We start from the raw sequence: 25,322 nt of genomic DNA on the forward strand, positions 1-25,322 counted from the left end.
TGAATTGTTTTCGCCAGTATCACCTGCTATTCACCAGGTTTCTGTTATTGCCGTAATAGACTACCTTTTTCTCTATGATACCTTACATGAATTGAGGCAATGAAGCCAGCTGATTTTATTTAATAAAAAACTTCCGTTATTTGCAGTAACGACTAATATCCTGGAAGTGTTTATATCATTTTTAAAAAGTTATGCTTAAGCCATGTGAAAGACTGCCTCATGTTAAGCGAGTTTGTGCACAAGTGGGCTGCTGTCGCCTCTTATGATATTTACTGTTTGAAATGGGAGAAGCAAGAAAAGTCGCACTGTAGCCAGTGGTAGTGTAGTTTTGCCAGTACTTTATCACGGGAAGATCAGGGAGCGTGGTGATGGTGTTCTGTCAGGTACTTGATCACGCAGAAGCTATAGAGTGAATGCTTATAGTTAAAAAGTTAGATGGTGTCACGTTTCGTGGGCATTTTTTTATTTGCTTTTTTTGCCCTGGCATCTGTTGTGATGGCATGCCTCAAGTTACTCTTCTTACATTTTAGTAAGACTTTAGTCAGACTTTAATAAGGTGGAGAGGATTATCTGTAGCAGTCTGTTTTATTGGTCATGCTTGCACTGTATTCATGTAACTAAAAAAAAAAAAATTCTTAAAATTTTGCCCACACAATGTGTCCTGAAATATGTATCAAACTGAGGAAATGTGTTCTCAGAGACTTCCTTGTTAGTTATTTAAGAAGCCAAGAGGGGATGATCCCAGGAAATTAAGCTGTTGTCTCAGTCCTGTAATTGCCCTGCGATATGATCTTGTGTTGAAATGGTATCTTTCCTCTAGATGAAACCTTCTGAGCTATTGCACAGCATGGGGGTTTTATAAAACACACAGCCTGAAAGTTCACAGCTCTGTGAAAGGGACTTGAGTTACAGTGAGGAGGAATATTCCCCTTGTAGCTATAAAATTGTCATAATTTCAAGGACACTGCTGTAGTGCCCTTAGCAAAAGCTCAAAGCTGCTACTTGTGTTGGGCCTGATGGAGGACGAACAGGTGGATAATGGGGAATGTAACAGCAGGGTAACAGTGAAAAAGGAGAGCTGATACACAGCAATAATTACGTGTTAATTAATGAGAAGAAGAGGGAGGCAGGTAGATGTGGAATGTAAATGCTGGGAAGAGACTGACCGAGAGGAAGAGAAAACGTGGGGGTCCCTAGGTCTCAGTGAGTGCCCCCGCGGTGGCTTGCCGCAGAAGAGGGCGGCTGCGGGAGGAGCACGTGGGGCTGCGTTTCTGTGGCGTGCAAGATGCTGCTCGCCTTATCCAGCCCTTTCTGGGTAGGGTGCTGTGGAGGTGAAGAGAGCCCCAGTCCTGCTGTCAACTTCACAGCTGGTTCCTGTCGGTGATGAGAAGGTTGACTGCTGGTGAAGCATCTGTCTGTACGTGGGGACCGTGTTACAGGGCTGGAGGCTTCAGAGCCTGGCTCTTTGTGAGTCTGCAGCAGAGCTGTTGAAGCCAGGTGTCAGCTTCCTGCCTGTAATTGCAGAAAGGGTGCTTAACAAAATGAAATTAATATCACAGCGGTAACACTGCACACACCATATGATGTATCAATTAATTTCACATGCCCCAGAAATGTACTGGAAATTCTGGAGATAACATTAAGCATGTTATCTCCTACCTCACTTAATTTGATTTTATTTGAAAAATATATTGAAGTGGATAGAGGGTGACTGAGAAAATGAACAGCATTGTGAATAGGCTGTTGCAAATGATCACGTTACCACAGCCTAATGAGTTAAGGCAATAGGAATGGGCATAAGCTACTACCTGGGTGGTTTTAACTGATGTGCTCTCTAATTGCAATGGGATAGAAATGAATGCCTTGTCAGCTGCCATTGTGCATCAAACTAGTAATAAATTAAGTTGCAGAAACCCAATGCTTTGGGAGCATCTGCTAGTTCATGTGCTTTTCTTAGGGCCTGCTACCATATAATGGTGCTAGTGTCTACCATAATGTCTGGTAATTCTGTTTTAAAAATGAGTAGCAGAGAAGGACTTGGATACTCTACATGGAAATACAGACTTTTGCACCAATGCTTGGGACACAGTCAGGTTTTCAGTAAGTTCAGCGAGTCCCAAAGAACGCGTGAGAAGCAGCTGTAGACCGGTGCTCGTAGGCGTTACTGTGCAGCTGTAAGTGATGCTAAGGCAGGGATTTATACAGCCGAGAAGCTATGTGCTGTAGGTGGGGTAAGCAGATATGGGAGAACATGACAGAGGTGGAAACAACTTTCGCCCTTCTGTTGCTTTTGTTGAAAGGAAGAAAGCGGGGAAAAATACTAGCCACCTTTATCCATAGGATTGCTAGGCTTTTGCAAACATGTATTTGTTGTCTTTCATTTGGGAAGAGTGTTAATCTGTTCCACCCTGTGTGTAATAACAACTCTGGGGGGGCTGTGTGCTTGCAGACCTACATTGGTTCGATAGTTGCCTCTGTGAACCCTTACAAGAGCATCCCGGGACTGTACGACTGCACTGCTGTGGAGCGATACAGCAAGCACCACATGGGAGAGATTGCACCTCATATCTTCGCTGTGGCGAACGAGTGCTACCGCTGCCTTTGGAAGCGCCACGACAACCAGTGTATCCTCATCAGGTAAATGGCTGCTGCTGCTTTGATTATCCCTGCTGGTAAGCCTTTCGAAGTGATTGAGGAACATGGGCCACGTGGAGAGGAGAACTCCAAAGGAAACCAGGCTTTTAAACCATCAGAGTTTCGGGAGAGATTTCTGAACTTGTTCTGTATCATTCTGTGGACCTCTAACAAAATGTTAATTTTTCTTACGCACCTTACAATTTCATTTAGTGAAAAAAAATCTATTGTATTTTTGTGCATTTTTTTGCTACTCACACATCTGATTCTACCCTAAGTGCTTTCCACACCAGTTTAAACATCCCTGTGCAGCTCAGTAGTTTGTTACCCTTAGATCCTGAACCCTGTGTCTAGAGAAAAGGAAAAAATAACCCACCGGTCTCAGGAAATGCGGTAAACAACAATAGCAAAAGAGAAAACCCTCCTCATTTCAGCCACTTAACTGCCTGATTAATCTTCCTTACTTAATCTTGTTGTGCTTTAATTTATTGGTGATTTAACAGCTTCCCGTTTGATCCACTGTGTCGCTGGTATTCAGGATCTCACTGCTGCTGAATGTACATTGAGAGCAGTTGGCTTTTCAATAGCTTTTCACTGCTTTCAGCTCCTTCCTTCTTGCTCCAGAAGAGCCGAAAATGCAGCCAGCTCTTTTCCCTTTCCCCTGCCTGCCAGCTCAGCTGCATTGGCTTGCAGCGGGCAGGGAAAACCGAAGCCTTGCCCACCGGATCGGGAGGAGCAGCTCGGTGGCGATGGCAGCGTGGCACCAGCTGTCAGGCTCCGGGGGGGGGGTGATGTCCAGGGGGGTGAGAGAGCTTGTGTTTTCCCTCCCTCTCCTCTCTCGCCTTTGCAGTGTTTTTGTGATTAAGCCTGTTTGCTCTCGCTTTCCTGCAGCCTACCAGCACAAGTTAAATGTGGAGAGCTCTTCAGACACAAGGTGGCATGATTTTGGCTGTCTCCTGACCTCCATGGGAGCCCTCGTGACAGCCATGGGACCATGGTATGGGGCAGCTGGTGGGGCAGAGAGGGGATGAGGCAAGTGAGAGCAGCACCTTTTGCAATAGGCAGTTTCTACTGACATTTAAGATCACAGGCCAGTTTGCAGGGCTTCCTGGATAAGAGGAGGATTTGGCGCATGTAATTTAGCACCCAAGCTGTTGTTAGAAATGTAGACCAGATGCAGCACAGCTAGGTCTAGTTCTAACTTTCTGCAAGCTCTCAGGTCGCAGTCCCTGCCTGCCCTCGCCTCTAGGCAGGTCCTGCCTGGCAGTGGCACAAAGACAGAGGGGGCTGTGTGTGTTTTTCAGCTTTCTTCAACTGTATTTTTCCTTTTTTTTTTTTTTTTTTTTAATACATATTGCTGTACATATAAAGCTGACTCCAGGTGTCACTCCGAGAAAAAATGAAATGCACAGAGATCTTTGTCATGCAAAAATAGCCAGTCTGGAATCATGATTTCATGGTGTAATGTCAGATAATAACTTGTGAATAGCCCACATACCCAAATTTTCGAGACCAAAATAATTTTTGGTGCCTAGAAGGTGGCCATTGTTATTTTTGTTAATGCCATTCTGTACTGGCCCAAGTATTTTACCTTTTCTTCCAGTTCCCCAGAGGCTGCCAAGAGAAAAGCAGGTTGTGTCCTAAAAAGGGCATAAGCAGAAGTGCCTGATGTTCCAGAGGAGTCTCCAGCAGTCCCTGTTCTGTAAACCATGTGCCTTGGTACAGATAAGCTATAATACGGAGAAGTTTTGCATTAGCAGTCCCTTTTAAAATTGTTTACTGTGGTCATGGCTTAAAACAACAATTTGTATAAGTTCAGTGTTCCAGGCCAGTGCCATAATACAGCCTTATAAGGGTATCTTGTTTCTACAGAAATTGAAGGAACATGCAATTCAAGACAAAAAATAAAAAATCAAATCTACTTTCCTAAAACACTATTACCTGTTGTATCTGTGAAGGAGTCAGTGCAGGTTTTTTTTTAAAATTACTGAAAGTTTTCAGTGGCCCTCATGAGGTTTAGAAAAGTCCCTGTGATCATATACTTAGTTTGGGGCATCAGAAGGGGAGGTATAACAGTGTGCTCATCATCTTCAGCATCCTGGTCATTCCTGCCTCTTTTACTGGCTTGGAATTAGATGTTGCAACAAGTCACTGTCAGGCTTTCTTGGTTACTACTCGCATTTGAAAAAAAAGGTCAGGTGGACCTCTGTAATGTCTGAATTCAAGCAAATATTCTGGTCTTGTATTTACTGTAAGAGATGATAAAAAGGAAAATTTTGTTCCATCACGAAAACTCAATAAACAGTTGCATCCAGTTAAAACGAGGGAATTGTTCGTATAGGCTTCATGTTCTGATACGCTCTCTTCACCTGCTCCTAACTTTGGGATCTAAAAACTCGGTGGCAAGTTGTAACAGACCCGTGAAATAAGGTACTGAACGCTTTCTTATGATCCTCTGGGCTTGAAGTGCCCCCTGCTGGCATCCAGAATTAGGTCAGCTTTGTTTTGGAGCTGCTTTCTTAAGGCACTGGGTTCAAAAACCTGTGGAAAAAGCTTCTACTGTTTTGAAATGCTTGGGATATTTGTCTGGGTGGGGTAAGATGGGAGGGTTAAGGCAAGAACCTGAATTAAAAGCTGTCATCAGTATGACTCAAAATGTAATATAAATGCGAGACATTTTCCAGTATAACCACCCAGACCAGAGGTGAAAAGGAAGGAAATACAGAAGAGATGATATTAAATGGAGTTATCCAAAGATGCTTATTTATTGGTCTGTGTTACACTGGCTTATTTTAATTCATGATAATGCTGCATAAAAATTACTTAGCAGCCTAAAATGTCAACAAAATGGCACATTGAAGAAGCTATGCACAACCTGTGTATTAGAATATTTACACAGTTGTGAAATGGTATTTTCGCATTCCCAGGCTAAAAATTGTTTATCTGGCTATTGAGCTAGAGTTTTCATGTAGACAAAAATGTCTACATCAACAAATGCTTAGTTTCATGTTGATCTGAACCTTACCACAGAGTCCAGTTTCACTTAAAACAGAAAAAAAAAAAAAAAGCCCACCACAGTTAAATTTGATGCTACAACAGACATGTTAAAAACCAAACCAAAACAAAAACCATTTTCTGATTTTTCAGCTGGGTGCCGTGGCAGGAGAATGAAGGGAGTCCGTCTTACTCAAGGAATAGCCGAACAGCTTGTCCTGATGTAGGGAAGGGACTGAGTTCCCCCATGATTAGCTGACATTCGCAAGTTGGGGCCAAGTTCACACCTCTACCCCTTTATTGTAAGAATAGGAAAATATCTTCAGGCATTTTTTTTGTTGCTGCTCTGTTTAAAGTGGTCTAGGCGGCGCACAAGCAAACACATGCTCTTCTCTCAGACACAATAGCAGTTGATCCACTTTAAAGCACTTGAAAAGAAGTGTAGAGCAGTCGAAGGAGCAGCAACAGTCACCCTGAATTACATTCAAGTCAGTGCTGTGAGTGGGAAATCACAGTCTGACACCAGTTTATTCTCTCTGTTATCATCCGACGGCCTGACATTTTTGTTGTTGTTGAGCTTGAAAATCAACGTGAACCAAAGTACTCTTTGGATGAGACCCAGACTTGTGACGGGAATACTTTCTTACGAGACTGATACAGCAAAATTCACATGTGCATCAAAGAACTTATTTGCTGAAGAAGCCTATTTTGCCTGTGTGTATCAGTCTTTGGGGTTTTAAAGCCAGCAGACAGAACTGAGAAGTGATTTAGAGGAGTGTTGATACCGCCTCACTCACGTTATGTCCTTCAGAACGAGGAGTCTCTCTCGGTGACCCTTTTTTCCACTGCAGCAGACTGGAGTCCAGGCTGCTGTGCCATTAGCGAGATGCCCTGCATGGAACAAGTCATGGAGAAAGTCTAAAGACCTCCTAAGTGGGGGCCTTGTGGGTTGCTGTCACACTGAATATATTCACAATACTGAGTGTAGTCATGTGGAACAAGCTGGGCACTTAAACTCGTGGGGTGGAAAGGTTACTGGAAAGGTTGGCTGTGCACTAAAAAATTCACCCTTTTACTGACCTTGGCAACTTCGTGTAGGCGTAGGCTTTCTAAGGAGTCTGAAAGGTTGATCCCACTTAACTTACCATTAATGTGTGTACTGTAGGGTTGAATATAAACAACTTCAAAGTTTAGCATGCTTGTTCTTGATTTTCATCTCATTAATAATAACTGTCTATTATAAAGCATTTTGTAAAGGAAAAATGCAGGGCCAACTTGATGCACATAAAATTATGGGTCCCGAGCTGAGCAACACCATGCAGGGGTGAGATCTTACTGTCATGCCAGAGGGCTCCAGGAACCCATCCACTGGGTGCTCAATGGTAATTGTAAAACTGAATAGAACAGAGCAGTTACTAGTAAATGGATAGAGAACATTGGGTAAATCCATCCTTTGCTCATATCTGGAGTATTTTGCATGAGCCTTTTTCCCCCTTGCTTGATATGCAGGAGGACTTTGTGGAACTGGAGGTGGTTCAGAGGAGAACAAAAAGGAGCGATCAAAAGTATAGCATGGCTCCATATGTGGGAATGGCTAATGGAGAGGGGCAACTCAAACTGGGGAGGCTCCGTGAAGTCATGCACAGCAGAGGGAGGAAGTGCAGAGATGAGTTTTTGGTTTCTCCTTCCAATACGAGAACTAGGGGCCATCAAATGAAGCTAATAGGAGGCAGATCTGAAACAACATGACATGTTCATGTGCTTTTTAAAGGGGTATGGCTAGAAACTCATGGTAGATAAATCTGTTGAAGGTTACAAGACACATAGAGACCAGGTTTAGATCAGGAACCCTCCGAACAGCAAATAACTGGAAGCTGGAAGAACACAGAAGGAGAGTATCACATGTCTTCCCTGGGCATCTCCATTTGGCAGCTGTCAGAGGTAGGACACTGGGCAGGTAGATCTTCGGCCTGACCCAGTTCTGAGCCTCTCCTGTTCTAAGAAAAAATCAAGAGCATATAATTGTGCATAATACCAACTGTACCAGAGGTAGGCACAGGAAATATTTCTCCATCAGCTTTGAATATCTCACTTGTAGACTTGCTCTCAGTTACGGTGGGGTAACTCTCAGCTTCCATAGAATTACAGATGCTCCAAAGCATGGGACAGAGGGTGGGGGCAGAGGAAGGATAGTGTCAGTGAAAGAACTGTTGTCCTCCTTGGCACCCATATCCCTGCTGTTGAACTATACACTGCTCAGAGAGTGAGAATTTAGGCAGGAAGAGGTATGGATCACTTGATTTTTGGCACTAGACAAGGATAATGCACAGGTTTGTGAAGCTCTTTCAAAACTAGTAGTAGAAATGTTTTGCTAATCCTTTAGTGACAAGGAGCCAGTATTAAATTCGGGGAATATTAAATATTTGCTTTGTTGGCAAAGGAGCATGAGTGGGTGAGGGCCTGCAAAGAGAAAGGGAACAAATACCGAAAAGGCCAGACGTCAAGGGTAAAACTAATTTAACAATACTACAGAATTTGTTTGAGATGGTATAAGTATGATGGATGAATCATACTTTCTGGAACGTATCAGCAGGTAACATATCTTGTATGAAGTTTTATGAAACATTTTAAAGACTCTGATTCTTCTTGGGAAACACTTAAGTCTCAGCTACAAAACTCTGTGTCTCATTATGTTTTCTGAATGCCTCTTCCCTGATTATTTTTGTAATTGGCATTCGTTTGCAGGAAAATGCCATGCTGCTTTCTTGGGCTGTACCTTTCTTCTTTGGTTTTTACTAGAAAGCATCGTTATACTTTGCTGTAACCTAAAATCACGAGGGTCACCACTCAGCAATGGCACAACAAAAGACTGTCAAATACACTAAGCTTGCTCCACATGCCCATCAAAGTCAGTGACAAAACTCCCGCTTGCTACAATGAAAAGGGTAGGATAAGACCAAAATGTACCTCCTTTCATTGGGAGTAAACTGGAATTAGGCACAGCTTAATTAGGAAAACTAGGAATTAGGCTGCAGCTTAGGATATAATGCTATGACTTCAGATGAAGAGTAAGCAAACTTGACAAACTTCAACCACAAGTTATGTTTCTTAATGGCTCACGGTGTGTTTTTAATTATAAGGCTACATAATTGAAGGGAAATGATATTGGGGAAATGAGCCAAATTTATACCTTTTTAGAACATTGGTTTTGAAGAGAAATTGAGTATATTGCCTTCTGTTTGTATCAGCAAGATTGCTTATTAACAGTTTGTTTTTAAAATGTCAGTTTAGCATTATCAAATACCTTTGTTCTGCTGTGGGTGAAGATGAGAGGTTTTACATCTCTGATGGTGATGAGAGGTGAAAATTGTGTATTTTGAACTCATGTGAATCTGGTTTATTTGGATGGGCATATAAACAGTTTGTTTAAAGAATATGTAGCTCACTAAGAATATCAGTATTAATTATACTGGTAGCCTTTAAGTGTTATAATATGCATTGGTGTCTCTAACCTCCTCCTTCTCACAGCAGGGCTCCCTCCTTAGCTAGATTGCTGCATCGTAATCCCAAATTTTCCCATCTTAATTCATATTCTGGACTTTCTCCCCCGACCATTGCCATGCCTTTGTTCTAACTCTTTTTTCCATGTTGGTGAGAATTGTCGGATAGTTGGTTGTATTCCAGGAGCTCTTTGTTGCCTCATGGGTGTTGTGTACATCCTTACGCAGTCAATGCCTTGAAATGCCGCCTGAACAGCGGTATGAAGTCTGAAGATAGCTTGCATTTTGTGTTGAATGTCATATTCAGCAAGCTTAAAGGGGTATTCTGCTGCCATTTGAGTATCATTTCTAATCACCCCAGTCTTCTTGACCTCCAGTAAATTAGAGTTTGGAGGGCTGGCCAGACAGAGGGCTTTTTGCCTGGTGGCTGGAACTGTGCAAACACTTTCCTCCTTTCTTCTTTCAGTGGTGAAAGTGGTGCTGGTAAGACGGAAAGCACTAAGCTGATTCTCAAGTTCTTGTCTGCAATGAGCCAACATTCGCTGGAGCTGTCCTGCAGAGAGAAGACCTCCTGTGTGGAGCAAGCTATTCTTGAGAGCAGGTACTAGATCTTCCAATACACAGGTATTTTTTCCGGAAGACATAAGCCTCGTCATTGAAATAAGAGCTTGCAATGTAATGGAAGATGTGGGTGTGTTTACTGAACAATAAAATGAATATTGGAAAGAGGGAAATTTTCCATTAAACAAAATTACCTGGCTGCTCTAGCGAGTTGTGAGCACAGTGGGATATCTTAATGAAGCAAAAAGAAGCAGAGTTTTGAAATGGACAACGCTTTAGTGGTGGCTTTCATTTTTGTTTGGGGCTGAATTCAGATAATCAGGGTGAGGGAAATGGGTGATGGGAGGGAGAAATCATTGGTTTGGTTTGTGTAGCCTGAGGATGAGGTAGAACAAGATACAGCACGGTGAGGATAAAGTGTGCAAGTGGTAAAAGCGTGCTGAGGAAAGGGAGGATAAGGAGAACTGGTAAGACAGATGAGTAAATGCATCAGATAAATTGGACACACTCTATGCAAGCAAAAAGAAATCTCTCAGTGTTCAAATGAAATAACACTATTTAAAACTATTTAAAAACAACGACAATTTGAGATGCTATTACTTTTGTTCATCATCTCTGTTTTACCTGCTGTATCTTCAGGTAATTATTTTTTTTAATTGCCTTAGAACAGGGACTATTTTCAAAAAAATTACATGTGCTGAGATTTCTTATTTGTATAATTTGAGTACTGCAGTGAGAATTGCGTGCATCTTTTGAGCAGTTACAGATTAAGCTGCAGAAGTAGTTTAGTACAATTAATCTTCCTGTTGCTTGAATACTTGCATCTTTTGACAGAAAATTGAGATGCCCGTTGTTAATAAATGGAGGATAATACTGAGGATGTAGGGTTTGGCTGAGGAGGGTGTCAGGAGTGAGCTTTTCAGAGTGCTATTCCTTTCACCAGTCCCATGTGAAACTGTTGGCACGCTGGTCACACGTTAACGCTCTTGTCGTTCTTCTGTATTTTCACAGCCCAATTATGGAAGCTTTTGGCAACGCGAAGACTGTTTACAACAACAACTCAAGTCGCTTTGGAAAGTTTATTCAGCTGAACATCTGTCAGAAAGGAAACATTCAGGGAGGAAGAATTATAGATTGTATCCTCGTTTGGTGATTTTACCCCTATTTGTGGGCAGCCCCCACGTACCTTCTCTGTGGAGGGCTGAGAGAGAAGTGGCTCACCTTTGTCTGTCCTTTCACCCCATCCTGAAACATACACAATTAAATTGAGCTGATGTAGGCGGGAAAGGGAAGCAGTAACACCAAATTCTGCGTGTGTTTGTGCACACGCACATGTGCATTTGTGGTGGGGTGGGTTGTATATACTCTCGGAGGACCAGGATTTTGTATTGCTTCTGCTAGCGTGGCTCATGTGCATGTTCCTCTGTAGTGAGCTAAAACAGCCTGAGTTCTTGGGGATAACTTCCGTTGTCAGCTATTTGCCCCATTTATTATATCTAAACTGCTTAGTTTCTGGAAAAGTACTTGAAAGAGCAGAGCTGCTGAATTTCTGCAGGATGAGCATGGGTCTGTCAAATCCTTGGATTTGTCCTCCATTTGGCAAAATTGGTCTATGAGCCAGCTCCACCAGAGCACCAGAGGTGTGGGGATGAGGAATATACCAAGGTGATCCTACCTAGTATTTTGAACATAAGCTGCTTTTGCAGTGGCACAAATTTAATCCTTAGAGCTCTTCCCAAGCTTTAGGGAAAAGTAAAGGAAAGCAGATGCTGTTTAAAATCCAGAACATGACAAGTCCAGTTTTGATGGGATGGAGGAGAAGGAGGTGTGGGAACACATTGGTATTAGAACTGCTGCAATATTGTCTTTGTTGCCACTTTATTCATCCTGTTACGGCAGTAGGCAGGTTGTAAGAAAAGACCATGATGCTTTTCCCATTGTCTCAAATGAAAGAATTAAGGAAGATTATAAATAGCTTGTGCATTAATTGCTTTTTACTTTATTCCTTGACTGAAGTTTTTCTTCCTGGCTATAGATTTATTGGAAAAGGTAAGTTGATGTTTGCTTTTGCTCAGTTAATTTTGTTTGATTTAATATTTTCTTTGAAATTGTGGATAAAAAAATTCTCCTTAAAAATGATTGCTTAAATGGAAACTATTCTTTACTTTGACAGAATCGTGTAGTAAGACAAAACCCCGGGGAAAGAAATTATCATATATTCTATGCTCTGCTGGCAGGGATAGAAGAGAGAGAGAAAGGTGAGTGGCAAAGCACAAGTCACACAACTGTAGTCGCTCTCTGCTAGCAGTCAGCCATGGTGACAGCAGTGGAGAATTTAACTGCAGATACCTGCTAACCCAAGCAGAGAAATAGGTTATTTATTCAGCCAGGATTCAATGAGTGTGATTTTGAGCTCAGCTTGATAAAGCAACCTGCTTAGTTGAAGAATGTCACCGAGCTGCCGGTAATTTTTCTCCCAGCTTCCGCTGTGGCCCTGGGAAAATTGGTTGGGGACAAACATGCTTCATTCTGTTCAAGCTGAATATTTTTGCTGGTACTAAATAACTCCACAGCAACAAAGAGAAATAATTCTGGTTCCTCTAATTCTCTCTCATAAAGAATAAATCCACTGAACAAAAGAAATGACATTTGTATATGTGCAAAATTGCCTAAAGCTGTCTCAGCATCTCCCTTTGGGCCTGCTGTCTTTGCATGCTAGAAGTAGAGTTAACTCCATTGTGCAGCTAAATAAAGCAAAAAACCAGCAAAATAAAACCCCATATCTGATTTTAATATAAAACTTTGTTTTGTGCATCATAATTTCTGAGCAAATGCATTGTGAATTATTTAACTTGGACATAGTAATTTGTGGAGTGGTTTTGTTTTGGGTTTTTTTTTTTTTCACTCATCCTCTTTTCTCTCCTCATTAGATGTTTTTTACTTATCTGTACCGGAGAACTACCACTACCTGAATCAGTCTGGATGTATAGTGGATAAGACAATCAGTGACAAAGATTCTTTCAAGGAAGTCATTGTGAGTTGTTTTCCTAGTTCTTTATGCTTTAAAAATGCTGGAAGTGCAGGCGCCTGGGGCCCCTTGACAGAGCAGGGGACAAAGCTTTCTTTCTTGTGCTTACCTGCACTCTCTGCCATTCTGGCTCTATGTGCAGCTCTCTCAGAAGAACTAAGCTTACAGGGACGTAAATTTTCTCATAACATTTCACTGTCATTTTGAGCATGTCTTTACCTTCCTTACCAATACTTGATTTTTACTCCATCATTTCAAAGTGTGCTATAATTTGGTGAAATGATTAAGTTCTGAAATGAAAAGAATATCAGTTAGAAAGACAGTAAGGCATTTACATGCCTTTGCCCTTCCTTGCATTGTTATATATTACAGGTGTGTCTGCTTCCACAGTTTTTCCGTCCTAAAGCTTTGCCCAGATCATGTAGCATCGATGGGCTTGAGTCCTCAGTGCAGCACATGGGGCGCGAAGCACCTGGGCTTTGGTGACTCGTTAAGTTGCAGCTGGGAAATCCAGTTGTATGGAGTAACTTACACAATAGAGCTGAAGAAAATGTAAACGTAGATTAAAAACCAGGTCCTGGTGGAGTCTTTCTCTGAATGGCTTTATGTCTTATACCTACACCAATTACCTATACTGACTGTTAGGATAATAGCTAATTGCTTATATCACCGAGGTGATATATGTTAGATTTTAAAAACAGTAAAAATAATGGTTTTTATGCTCTTCACCAAACTATTTTTGCCTAGATATGTTAATCTCTTTGCCAAATGGACAAATGAATGTTTAGTGGATGCAGCAGTTATTTTTAGTGTAAAACATCCTCATCTAGTATGGTGGGGGCAGAGGGGTGTTGGAAAAGTTGCTGACTTATCTACATTATAGTCACATGGCTTAAGCTGATTAGCGTGACATTTAATTTGTGCTAATCATCCCAGGGTTGGCAGAGCATGAAATCAGCTGGGCAGGTGATGCTTGCGTGCTGCCCGCAGCGTGGGCAGGCTTGGAGCAGGGGCTGAGGTGGCCAGGCTGCGTTCCCAGAGCGGCAGGCGGGCAGAAACCCCGCAGTTCTCCCTCGCCTGTCTTTTCCTATTATAGTCATCCCCTTTGCCTATTTTTATTGTGGTTTAAGTCCTGGAAATGTTACTTAAGTGAAACTTTTGTGGGAGGCAGGGAGGAACTGCATGGTGAGCGTGGAGATGAACTCACAGTGCTGCAGCCTTTCTTAGAGCTCTGTTGTGAAAGGTCTTCTGTGCAAAATGCACCTTCAACCTTTAAATGTTCTCTACTTCTAATTGTAGGATAAGTCTGAGGCTTTTCCATTGGTAACTGATGATTTATGAAAGATAAAATGTGTCATGTGTCATCTGTCAGACACCTGCAGTGACCATAACTTGATGAGTCTGACTGAAAGGGTGTAAAACTGTGATCTGGTCTCAGACAGGCTCATATTAGACCCAAATTTGGGAAATTCTGATAATTTCCAGAGGCATGCAATTACTTACCCCTTCTGTGTCAGAGAAAGGTGTATGTTCCTCTTCTTGTTTTAAAGTTTCTTTAGATAGAGATTTGCCATTCTCCTTGTTACATAGTTGAGCTTTGATGATTGCCATAGTGCTTATTCATAAATCCAAAACTTTTTATATAGATCTCTTTTTCTTGCTCAGTTTTGCTGTAAGATGTCAGACCACACGGGTAAAATGTGTGTTTAGGCTTCACGGCTTGCCCAGAATATGCTGCAGAAGGCCCTCTCTGAATTCTCCGTGGCTGAAACAACAAATGAGCAAATCTTACATGCTGCAGTGTTTCCTTCCCCATGCCTTGTTTTGCCTACAAGGCTAATTGGCAAAATTTGGTAAAAACACAGAAGAGGGTATCAGTTACTCATGCAAATCAGTGAAACTGCGTCTGATGCACAACTCAGTGGGGCATTTCAGTGTTTATACAGAATTTGAAAGCAAATTACAGGATTCTTACAGCATCTAAAGGAGATTTCTTAAAACCAGAGTGATACTTGCATGTTCCAGGTTGTACCCGTGTTGTATTATGGTGTATTTGATTTGGGAGGAAACCAAAGGAATTAACTCCTGCCAGCCTTCTGTCGGTCCTGACTTGCATTTCTAAGGCCTGACAACACCATTGGTGGGTTTGTCCTTGTCCCCATTTTTGAGTCAGTGTGCGTGTTGTTGTCATTCCAGACTGCAATGGAAGTGATGCAGTTCAGCAAGGAGGAGGTGCGAGAAGTTTTGAGGCTGTTGGCTGGCATTTTGCATCTAGGAAATGTTGAGTTCATCACCGCTGGAGGGGCACAGGTGTCCTTTAAAACAGGTGAGAAGGCTGTGCTTCCTCGTAGTATGTAAATGTTTCTTGAGGTTGTGAAAGTTATATTCATTGCTAGTATATCTGACCATAGCAAGAACAAACAGTGAAAGGGTCTTACTGCTTTTTAGCATCTGTAAATGTTGATTAAAATGTTATTTTGGGGTTTTTTTTGACAGATAAAGCAAATTAGTTCGCTGCTGGATGCTCGGTCTTAATTAGGGAAGACTTTAGGCACGTGTTTATTCTGTTAATAGTAGTGAAATTCCATTTTAATCTAATTCCTTCTTTGAAATATTCTCAAGCTGATAAAACATAAGTGCTCAAGTACTTTCCTTAACTGAGATCTCCACTGAAGGTATCTTTTGTTAGAGCTTTCAATACCTCAATTACAAATATGAAAGTATGTGCTGGTATGTCTAAAGATTGGGCTGGCGAGCTTTTTAAATGTTTGTTCAAATATGGCAATAAAGAGTAGCATTACATACTGCTTTATATACCACATTACAGCAAAATTGCAAATTAAATTATACGTGTAAGAAAAAAATTTCATTGGTTTGCTTTATCCTCATCATCCTGAGGGAAGCTGAAACACATTCATGTGGACAAAGAATGAGTTACTGTTTGTACCTGGAAAAATGTTAGTGTAAGCAGTAGATTGTTTGAATCCTTGACATGTAATATTAAGAGGAAAACAAATATTTGTGACTTACTTGTGATGAATTTCTACTGCTAAATTCCTTCAGTTGTGCATATTTATGATACTGTGCCTTTTCATGAGCAGCAAAAACATATCCTAGAGTTTCTACTTGTGTTTTTATCTCCAATCCCCATCATTTTAGAAGCATCTTAAATGATGGTAATAATAATAATAATAATAATTGGTTTCATAGCCTTATACATTTAAGGATGTATTTGTATTTGTCTCTTTCTTTTGCCAGCTCTGGGTAGATCTGCTGAACTACTGGGGTTGGACGCCACACAGCTAACTGAAGCGTTGACACAGAGGTCAATGATACTCAGGGGAGAAGAAATCCTAACACCTCTTAGTATACAACAGGTAAAAGCATCTCAGTTTTGACATGTTTTTAGGGTCGGTTAAATATATGGCTCAGACTTCGAGTCCAGTGAAATCACTGGTTGCTCAGAAACAGAAGTTTAGATCATGCATCAGAGTTGTTATCAAAAATACTACATAGTTTTTTGGGAAGGGTAATTGAACTTCTAGAAATTTCTGTATATCCCATCCTATCATTCTGAACAGGGCTTGTAGCTTGGCTCTTATTAAGCCTGATTGCTTATCATTTTTTTCCAAATTCTAATCATGTAGGCTGGTATTTTTCATTATGGACATTTGTGTCAGGTGGGCATTTTTGAAAATTTTCAGCAAAAATAATTTTATTATTTACAAGAAGGGGATTAGAAAAGGGTATGCATAACATTATGCTTACCTCTAGAAAGGGGTAAATTAAGGTGTTATTTCCTACCCTTCTCTTTTCTTCCTCCGCGCCTTAAGTTTATAATTTCCTAATTTTTGAATGCTTTAGTTTTGAAATGTAATTTTAAAGCCACATAGGTGTACAGCTGTTATAAGTTACACAGTTAAAGCTTAAATCGGGACTCTGTAACTGTTAATACACTTGCTGTCAGGGTACATGGGAATACAAACCTGCTTGCATTATACATTGCTTTATGCTGTGCAAGGAACGCTGACCAGCAAAGTCTGGTAAGTTTTCAGTTACAGGGGTGATTGATGGGTTGTGTGTTCCTTCTTTAATACAGGCAATAGACAGCAGAGATTCTATGGCTATGGCACTTTATTCTCAGTGTTTTGCTTGGGTTATTAAGAAAATCAACAGCAGAATCAGAAGCAAGGAAGACTTCAAGTCCATTGGAATTTTGGACATATTTGGATTTGAAAACTTTGAGGTAGGTTTCAAAAGTTTGTTCAGATGGATTGTCTAATATTTATGCTTCATCGTTCTACGTATCTTTGTCATCTTCACTGGAACTTGATTATTAAACTTGTTATGACTTAAACCAGTTCCTTGTTTGCAAAGTTAAATACTTGGAGCGTGTGCATTTTTGAAAATTTCTTGTCTCTTTAGGTAAACCGTTTTGAGCAGTTCAATATTAACTATGCAAATGAAAAGCTTCAGGAATATTTCAACAAGCACATATTTTCCTTGGAGCAACTGGAATACAGCAGGTAAGACATACAGATGAAATTTGAAAGAATTTTTAAAATATCAGTGTTCAGTTGAAATCTGCGTTCCCAGCTATCTTTGCTTCCTTTGAAAATCTCCTAGTCTGGGGCTGTGCTTTTTCTAAAAGTAAGCTGATTTTGCTGTATTTCACAAGACAAATACATCAGCTCCTCCTATTTCTATATTTAAAAACTTTTCTTTGTAGTTGTCAATAAAAAGGCTCTCCTTACTTTCCTTAGGGAAGGACTAGTTTGGGAGGATATTGACTGGACAGACAATGGAGAGTGCTTGGATCTTATTGAAAAGGTAATAAAGAATTTGATACCAGTACCCGTTTCTAGTTTTTGTTCTGAGGTGGTATGTTTTTAAAACACCTGCCAACACAAAGAACAAGTGAAGAGAATGGTGGCTCTTGCATGTTTAAATAGTGATCTTTTAATCAAGCCATCTTCCTGCATGGACATATTCTACATTCTATCGTAAGCTCAATATACTCATCTTTCCTTGTAGTAACTTTTAACAGAGTACGATTATATCCAAAAGCAATATTTGGAGATGACTAAAAAGAACAGAAAGAGGGGGCACAAAGAAGGACAGTGTGTTGCTCCTGTAATGGCTTTTCCTGGGATGCGAGTAATCTTCATTTGTTTCCTGCCAATTTTTGCTTCATCTGTCATTTTGTTTGTGCTCTGATTTGTACTAAAGAAAGATGCAAAAGAGCTTGAAGTTTCTGCTGAGTTTTTGGTAGGAACGTTAGCGGTGGCAGGCAGATGAGGTCTAATTTCACCACCTAGAAATGATAACTCTGGCTGGATGACAAAGCCAAAGTTATATATAGTTTCATCCGTGTTCACTTCTGCCAGCAGTACAAGCGGGCTGCGTGCATTTATCTCCGTAGCGGGGTGTGTAGCTGTATGAGTTTAAACGATCACAGAAACTCATGGCAGCAGGCAAGGGATCCGGCTTGTGTGGTTTGTCAGGAGCTGCTCTGGGCCGATGGGAAGTGGCTTATTAAAACGTGCACCTGGAGAACCGTGTTTTTCTGAGAGGCTGTATCAACCTGGAGCTGGCTGGACACATTCATTAACTGCAGGGTAGCTTGCTGTGTTTACAACCTCTTCTAGTATGAGAAGTGGGGAACATGAAAGGAGACTAGAGAGAGGCATATGCAAAGCAAAGGAAAGGTTGTGTTTCACACAGCGCGTAGGTAAACTGTGTGTCTTTTGCTGTGCCCCTGGGTACTCTGCTAAAAGTTTGCATTGGTTCAACAATTAAGTAGATAATTTTATGGAAGAAAAATTTTTGAAAGGCTGTTTACACAAACTCCTCAGACTTAAGGGACTTCTGGTCATTGGAGATCTTGGAGGCTGGGGATATATTCTGGGGCAGTCTCATTGTATGCACCTAAAAACTCCCTTCATCAGGAGAACTGTTGCTTCTTCCAGTAGCTTCTTTTTCTTTATTTTGCCGATGTGTCATATGCTGTATGTTTCACAAGGAAACAGAAAAATAGGATTGCAGTCCTCTGTGCGAGTGGGTTTTTAGTCATGTACGGGTGGTTTTGCGCCTCTCTGCACACAATAACTCCAAGAACTTTGTGGTTTTTCCAAACTGGGGACAAGGTCTGTGTCCATCTGTGTGCTAATTTATCTTCTGCTTGTTCTTGCTGTTCTAGAAACTGGGTCTGCTGGCGCTCATCAATGAAGAGAGCCATTTTCCTCAAGCTACTGACTCCACCTTGCTGGAGAAGTTGAATACCCAGCATGCTGTATGTGATGTTTTGCTCATGTATTCTGTGCAAATTATGGAGGGTCTCTTTGCTTCTATAGAAATTAATCATTCAAATATATGGGCGCATAGTTATAGAGGCTGTTTTGGATGGGATCCTATTTCCATGGCAATCCATATCATTTGCTGTCAAGACTGAGTCAGTTACCTGGAAGAACATATCCTTGTTACTGTCCAGTTAAAGATTTCCTATTGGTGAATAAGACAAATTCTGCTCTTAGAGCTCTGACAACCTGCAGTAACTCAGATTACTTAGATCTTCAATTTCCCGTGATTTAATGAAGTATTCATGTTGATGTCATTTACCAAAAGGTTGCCTTTTCCTCTGTCCAGATTAGTGTTACGTTTATTTCTGATCCTAGAATTACTTTTGAGAATTTCTGGGATACAAGCATCTGTCCACCAATCTTCATAAATGCCAGTTTAAGACAGAGCCTTCTTTTCCAAAGTCCCTTTAATAGATAGTTCTGCCAGATGGGTTCAGGTTTAGTATAATGCCTTTTTAGATACTATAGATTTGTTACTACTGCATTTGAAGCAGCCCAGACTAATAAAGCCTATTATCGTTACAAGTTGGTTGTTTGCTTTCGGAGCGCTAATCTTCCGTGGAGTTCACTGGAAGACAATGGTTCATTTAGATCTGGGTTGAGAGGATAATGTGATCCTTTGTATCATTCCACTCCCTGACACCCCCGCCCCCAAATATTTCTCTCTTTTCTTTCCCCTCCAATTAGAACAATCCTTTTTATGTAAAACCGAGAGTTGCCGTTCACAACTTTGGAGTGAAGCACTACGCTGGGGAGGTAATTTTCTTTTCTTTATTTGCTGAAATTATTCCAGAGTTTTCATTAGCTTAACTTTACCCTGAGGCTGCTCAAAATTAACTAAAGCACTCTGTTCCCTCAGTGCTTTTTACAGTACCACTGTTGTGAGAGGTGCCTGACTACTTGGCTTGTTGTTTGAATCAGCTCTGTTTCCTGCTAGGTCCAGTATGATGTCAGGGGGATCTTGGAGAAGAACAGAGATACTTTCAGAGACGATCTCCTGAACTTGTTACGTGAAAGCAGGTACGTTTCTGTGATTTTTGTTTAGGACGTGATGTTAAGGGGTGTCGTATCACCTAATTCTGCCAGGATGTTAGGTGTTGCATAGCGTCAGACCTTGACAGAGTTGAAAGGAGCGTAGAAGAAATATCAGAGATGCCTGTAAGCAGATCTGACTGTAATCGGTTCTCACTCAAGGGTTCTCCCACATTGTACAGTACCTTGTCCCTGTTCAGTCCAGGGGCTTGCTACTCAGTGGTGGGTAAGGATGCTGAAAGCTGGTGATGTTTTTTAGCTGTTTCAGAGTGCCTCATAAGCAGCGTGCATGCATGGGTTTTTTGCTTCATATGGAGCCTGATTTGCTTGTGTTTCTGGCATTCCCTAATTTGGGTGAAAGCGTAGTGTCAGGGACCTACCACAGTGCAAACTGCCATGTAGTAATTGCTAAAAAGGGAGAATTTCTATAAAGATTTATGTTACTGAAAGTCTGAGCTTGCATGTCTTTGGTACCTGCATGCCTCCTGTCATTCTGCTGTGTGAGGTCTCAGGATCCTTACAGTGATACGCTGTGAGCCAGAGGGGTACCACGTCCCTTTCTGTAGGTGTATGGTTGAGACTCCAAGGACACACAGAGGGGTGACAGAAGAGGAGGGAGCTGAGCCCGGGTGTTGCTGTCTTGGCTGCTGCCCTCACCCGTCCCATCCAGTAATCCTGCCTTGCTGTGGGAGTTGCTTGTTTGTAAATCCCTTAAGCCCTTCTGTGCAGGGGAAACTGTTAATAAGCATTTCCCGCTCTGTGTTGTTTGTTCTGGTTTCATGACGTATCTGACGTAACATCTGTCAATTGAAGTATGGAGGTAAAAGTAATAAATGAGTTAAAGCTGCTGGGCCTGGTGTTGTTCTTGCACCAACATCTGTCTGGAGCGACTTCATTTAAGTTAAAAGGTCTGCATTTCTGCAGAAGTGGTAAGAGGAGGATACCAGATTGATAGTGTAGAAAATAGCATGCACAGCTTCTATCTGAAAGTGAAGCTCATGTGGGTGGTCATTTTGTCTTATGGCCCCAACAAACTGCAAGTCTTGGTTTTTAGTCTTTATTCAGGTACAGTTCCCATTACAGTCAGCTGGAGTTTTGGTTGAGTGAGTGGAGTAAAATGCAGTAAGGGCTCTAGCACTTCACACTTCATTTCCCTAATGATGTGTTGGGAGTGGAGAAGAAAGAACCTCCTTGTTTTGTTTTGCTATGGTTTGGTTTGGGTTTTTTTTCTCCGCTGCATAAATTCTGCAAAGGCAAAATCTGCTGCTTATTAAAGATTATGGAGAAAATCAATGGATGGAGGAGCTGCTTTCTAAGGGACAGTGCTATCTTTGCACTCTGTAGTGGTAGACCTTGTAGTCTGTTAAGATATGTTTTAGAGATTTGCTTTTTCCTTCCCATTTCAGTCTTGATTTCATCTATGATCTATTTGAACATGTTTCAAGTCGCAACAATCAAGACACTCTTAAATGTGGAAGCAAGCACCGAAAACCCACCGTCAGTCTCCAGTTCAAGGTTAGTTAATGTGTCGTCTCTGCTCTGTAGCTAATCAGTGATAGATAAACCCTGTGTTCAGTAAGGAACAGTTGCAGATTAAAACAAGCAAAACTTCAGCATCCAAACATTGCTGTCTCTTCTGTGAAACTGCACTACCTGATCAATTGATTGGCCATACTAACTAGCTTCAAGCAGAAACTAACCTTCACACCATACACACAAAACTGCTTTTGCTTTCCATTTGTTTACTTGTTCTTATTTTAAAGCTCATCTGTGAAGCTGGTCTCTCTGGTCTTGGTTTTCCTTTCTAATCTAAAATCAACCACGAAATGGCACAAAGCCTTACAGCAGTGCTGTATGCTAAGAAAAATAAATACTGAATAAATACCTCATTAAGGTGTTGTCTTGCTTTTTAACTTAAAGTTTGGAAAGCATTTTTATTAATGAGGCTTTATAGCCCTGCCATCAAAAATGGTACCGAATTGAAATCTAGCATAAAGTCTATCTGCAAATTATTTAAAAGAGAAAGATTGGCAGAAAACCTTCTCTAAATTGCATGAGTACAAGTCTGGATTAGTTGTCTTTCATTTTGTTTGATTTAATATACATTTGCACTGTTAATTCACTTTTTTTAAAAAAGGGAGCAGACTCAAACCCCTCGAGGGCAGATTTTATCCTAATAGACTATTGCTAACTGTTGGACAGCACAGCAAGGAATAAATGCCGGGGCACATACAGTGTCTTTTATTAAGAAACACTAATGTTATATTCCCTGGACAGCTTGCTTTGTGCTGCCATCGCTCGTCTCAGACACAACCCACTTCTTGTCATGAGGTGGTATTACTTGCTAGCTGTCCGGGATAGCAAAGGTACTGTTTCCACTTAGTCTTTGTACTGTGCAAAGTAGGCCTTTAAGATTAAGGATTAAGACCCTTAAAATACGTTACCGTATTAAAATTGACCATATTTTTGCACCTGCTTTGCAAGGTGGAACACAACGTAGAGTTCCTTCTCTTCTCCATCAGGGCCTCTGGCTAGCATAAAGCATGATAAAACATGAAATCAAAATATTGTTGCCTCTTACCTAAAGCTGCAGTAACTGCCCATTAACCAGCTGAGCCGCTTTACAAGAGGTTGACCTTCACATCATCCTGTTACCAAAGAATTAGGTTGGGTGTTTTTTCCATGTTTTAAAGCTTCCCAGGGATTAGTCCATCCCATTTCAACTGAAGATAAGAACTTCGCCTTCAAATTTTTATTTTCATGATAAGTTGGTTAACTCTTCATTTGACAGCCTGCCTAATGCCGGCCTGGGGGTGCACACAGAATAGTGGAGGTTGTTTACCATCTGCTTCAGCCTATTGCTTAAAGCAGGACAAACTTCAGATTAGCTCGTCGCCTGACCAGTAACTTAGAGGCATTCAGCACCGTGCAGAATCTGGCTGTCTGCACTGCAGATGGATGGGAAAACGGATTAAATAATTTTTGTTTAGACTGACCAACTTTTCCAATCTGTGTTAAGTAGTAGCCTGTGTTGCTAAAAGTCTGAGAATTGGCTTGGTTGTCTGTAGATGTTGTAATATTCACACAGGTTTAATACAGATGAAGCCTTTACTTTTTGAAGACATAAATATTTGTCTTTACACAAAAATATTTGTCTTTGTATCTTCTGGCTGCTTAATGTTTGCTTCCCCTGACTCCTGGTCTATAGGCTGGCAAAGGCAAACGATCCAAGAACTATCATTTATGTTGCCAGTGACTTCACCATTTGCTCCCTTGGCTCTGTCCTGTTGCCTTTATCGCTTCATGTTTAATCATCAAGAAAGCCCTTGGTTTGCAGATTAAAGCAAGAATTTATTGTAACAGACTGCCATTGGCAGTTTCGCTCCAAAACATATGGTAGGACACACAGCGTTGCTCCTTTAAAAAGGAAATCTTCTGTCTCCTCAGCAGCCTGCTCTGTGTTCTCTCTGCTGCCTGGCACCCAGTGCCACCTTTGAGGGGTGAAACACTATCATTGCTAGCTTTCTGGGCTCTCCAGAGCCTGGGCTCTGCTCCTGTACAGTCATTTGTACCTCTGCAAAGTAAATGCAAGACTTCAGTTTAACATGGTTTATCATACTTAATGATACAGAATGAGGCAAGTTGGAATAAGGTATGGAATGACGGCTCAGGAGGGAAAGGGGCGGATGTGTAATTAAAGTAATAATCATAAAAGGACTGAGGGATTTTTGTGATTTTTATCTCCAGGCTGAGGTTCAGACAACTGATAGTCTAATGTGTATTGGGTCATTCAGAGTTCTAAAACTAGGAAAAGCGCCATGTTTTCTTCTTTTTTTTTTAACTGAACCTTATAATTTCTCTTTTTATTGTTAAACGCAATTAGCTATCACATGAAATAACTGTGAAACTGTCTGCTTAATGCTGTTAGCATTGTCTTTCAGTAAGATGTGTTTTCTTTACCACCCTATCCTTTACTCAATTTTTGTTAATTTTGGGAGTGTTCTAAAATCTAGTTTTGATAAAACAACGGCTACTGTATTCTAAAGTAATTCTTTTTTCATAAATTGTTATCATTTTTTCTACCCTCTTGTTGATGTACATTTATTATCAGAGTGTCCTTTTAGTAAGAAAGGTTGAGACCGCAGAGGAGAGAGGAAATCCCTGTACACAAAATGCTGCTGATGGCAGGGAAAATGGAAAATGAGTGGGTATGGGGTGGTTGAAATGAAAAGAGGAGAACTAGTTTTGTGGTTACTTCAGTTTTACCTTAGACCCCTTATCCTTCCTTGTGACTTGTAGCAATTTGGGAATGTGGATCCTAAGTCTTAAGCAGTCATTCAAAAGATCCCTGAAACAGCAACTTTTCAATTTGGTGTTTCCTTATGAACAGTTTTCTTCATAGCATTCTGTATATCTTGTTTATGTCTTGTTCACTGTAAAACAGGTATGGTAGTTTTGATCAGAGGGCCAGTGGAAGAAACAAATACACGTGTATTGATTCTGTATGTTCACCGTATAGCAAGAGCTTACATAGTATGGTAATTTCTGGTGTGAACCACTAGGTGTTGCAGTTAGATATTGTCTGCAATGCTAAGCTGCAAGAGCTTTTGCCCTGGGTATTTTGCTTGTACAAAAAGTCAGCTTGTGAAGTGCTGTCTTCTTTCTACCTGTGTTTTAGGAATCGCTTCATTCTTTAATGGCGACGCTGAGTTCTTCAAATCCTTTCTTTGTTCGGTGCATCAAACCCAACGTGCAGAAGGTAAGATTTAAAATCACGCCCGCCTTTTCTGTATGTCTCAGGCCTAATCTTTTGCTGCCTGTTTGGTTATTTACTGCTGTGTGAAGCAGAGGGTAACGTTCTTCCCTGACTTTGTAAAAGGCTCTGTGAGGTGAAGGCACTGGGAAAGGCTTTTGATTTTTTTGCAGGCGGGCTGTGTCTTTGGGCACCTTTTTAATAGTCATTGCTCACAACTCCGATAATTTGCTGGCTCTAAGGATGGTTATAAAAGGAAGGTAGAAGGCTGCACTGCACATTTGACAACTCTGTGAGAGCCTTTTTAGGAAGAAAATGTCAGAACTACAAAGTTTGTTTTAAATCACGATAGGAGATGAATGGTGGTGCATATAGCATAACTGGTGTGAATGACCAACTCTCTGTCATCAGACTCTTAGTCTTTCAATATATGTACAATACTAGGTGTCTTCATGCTGGCT

The 25,322-nt window shown here is 41.0% G+C and overlaps 1 protein-coding gene across 1 annotated transcript; it reads left to right on the forward strand.

Annotated features, from left to right (window-relative positions):
* Nucleotides 1-1,016: 1,016 nt before the first annotated feature.
* Nucleotides 1,017-24,867, forward strand: LOC104075736 (unconventional myosin-X-like; the record flags this gene model as incomplete). Its single annotated transcript, XM_009576334.1, has 18 exons — nucleotides 1,017-1,058; nucleotides 2,450-2,637; nucleotides 3,307-3,437; nucleotides 3,526-3,631; nucleotides 9,595-9,729; nucleotides 10,701-10,825; nucleotides 11,725-11,738; nucleotides 11,863-11,947; nucleotides 12,620-12,723; nucleotides 14,914-15,043; nucleotides 15,976-16,094; nucleotides 16,817-16,963; nucleotides 17,143-17,243; nucleotides 17,481-17,547; nucleotides 18,917-19,009; nucleotides 20,014-20,096; nucleotides 21,515-21,623; nucleotides 24,787-24,867. Coding segments are annotated over exons 1-18 (1,860 nt in total), but the record flags the coding sequence as incomplete, so codon positions are not given.
* Between the last annotated feature and the right edge of the window lie 455 nt (nucleotides 24,868-25,322).

This window comes from Fulmarus glacialis, unplaced genomic scaffold, assembly GCF_000690835.1.
Source record: "Fulmarus glacialis isolate BGI_N327 unplaced genomic scaffold, ASM69083v1 scaffold32204, whole genome shotgun sequence".
In the NCBI taxonomy this organism is placed as follows: Eukaryota; Metazoa; Chordata; class Aves; order Procellariiformes; family Procellariidae; genus Fulmarus; species Fulmarus glacialis.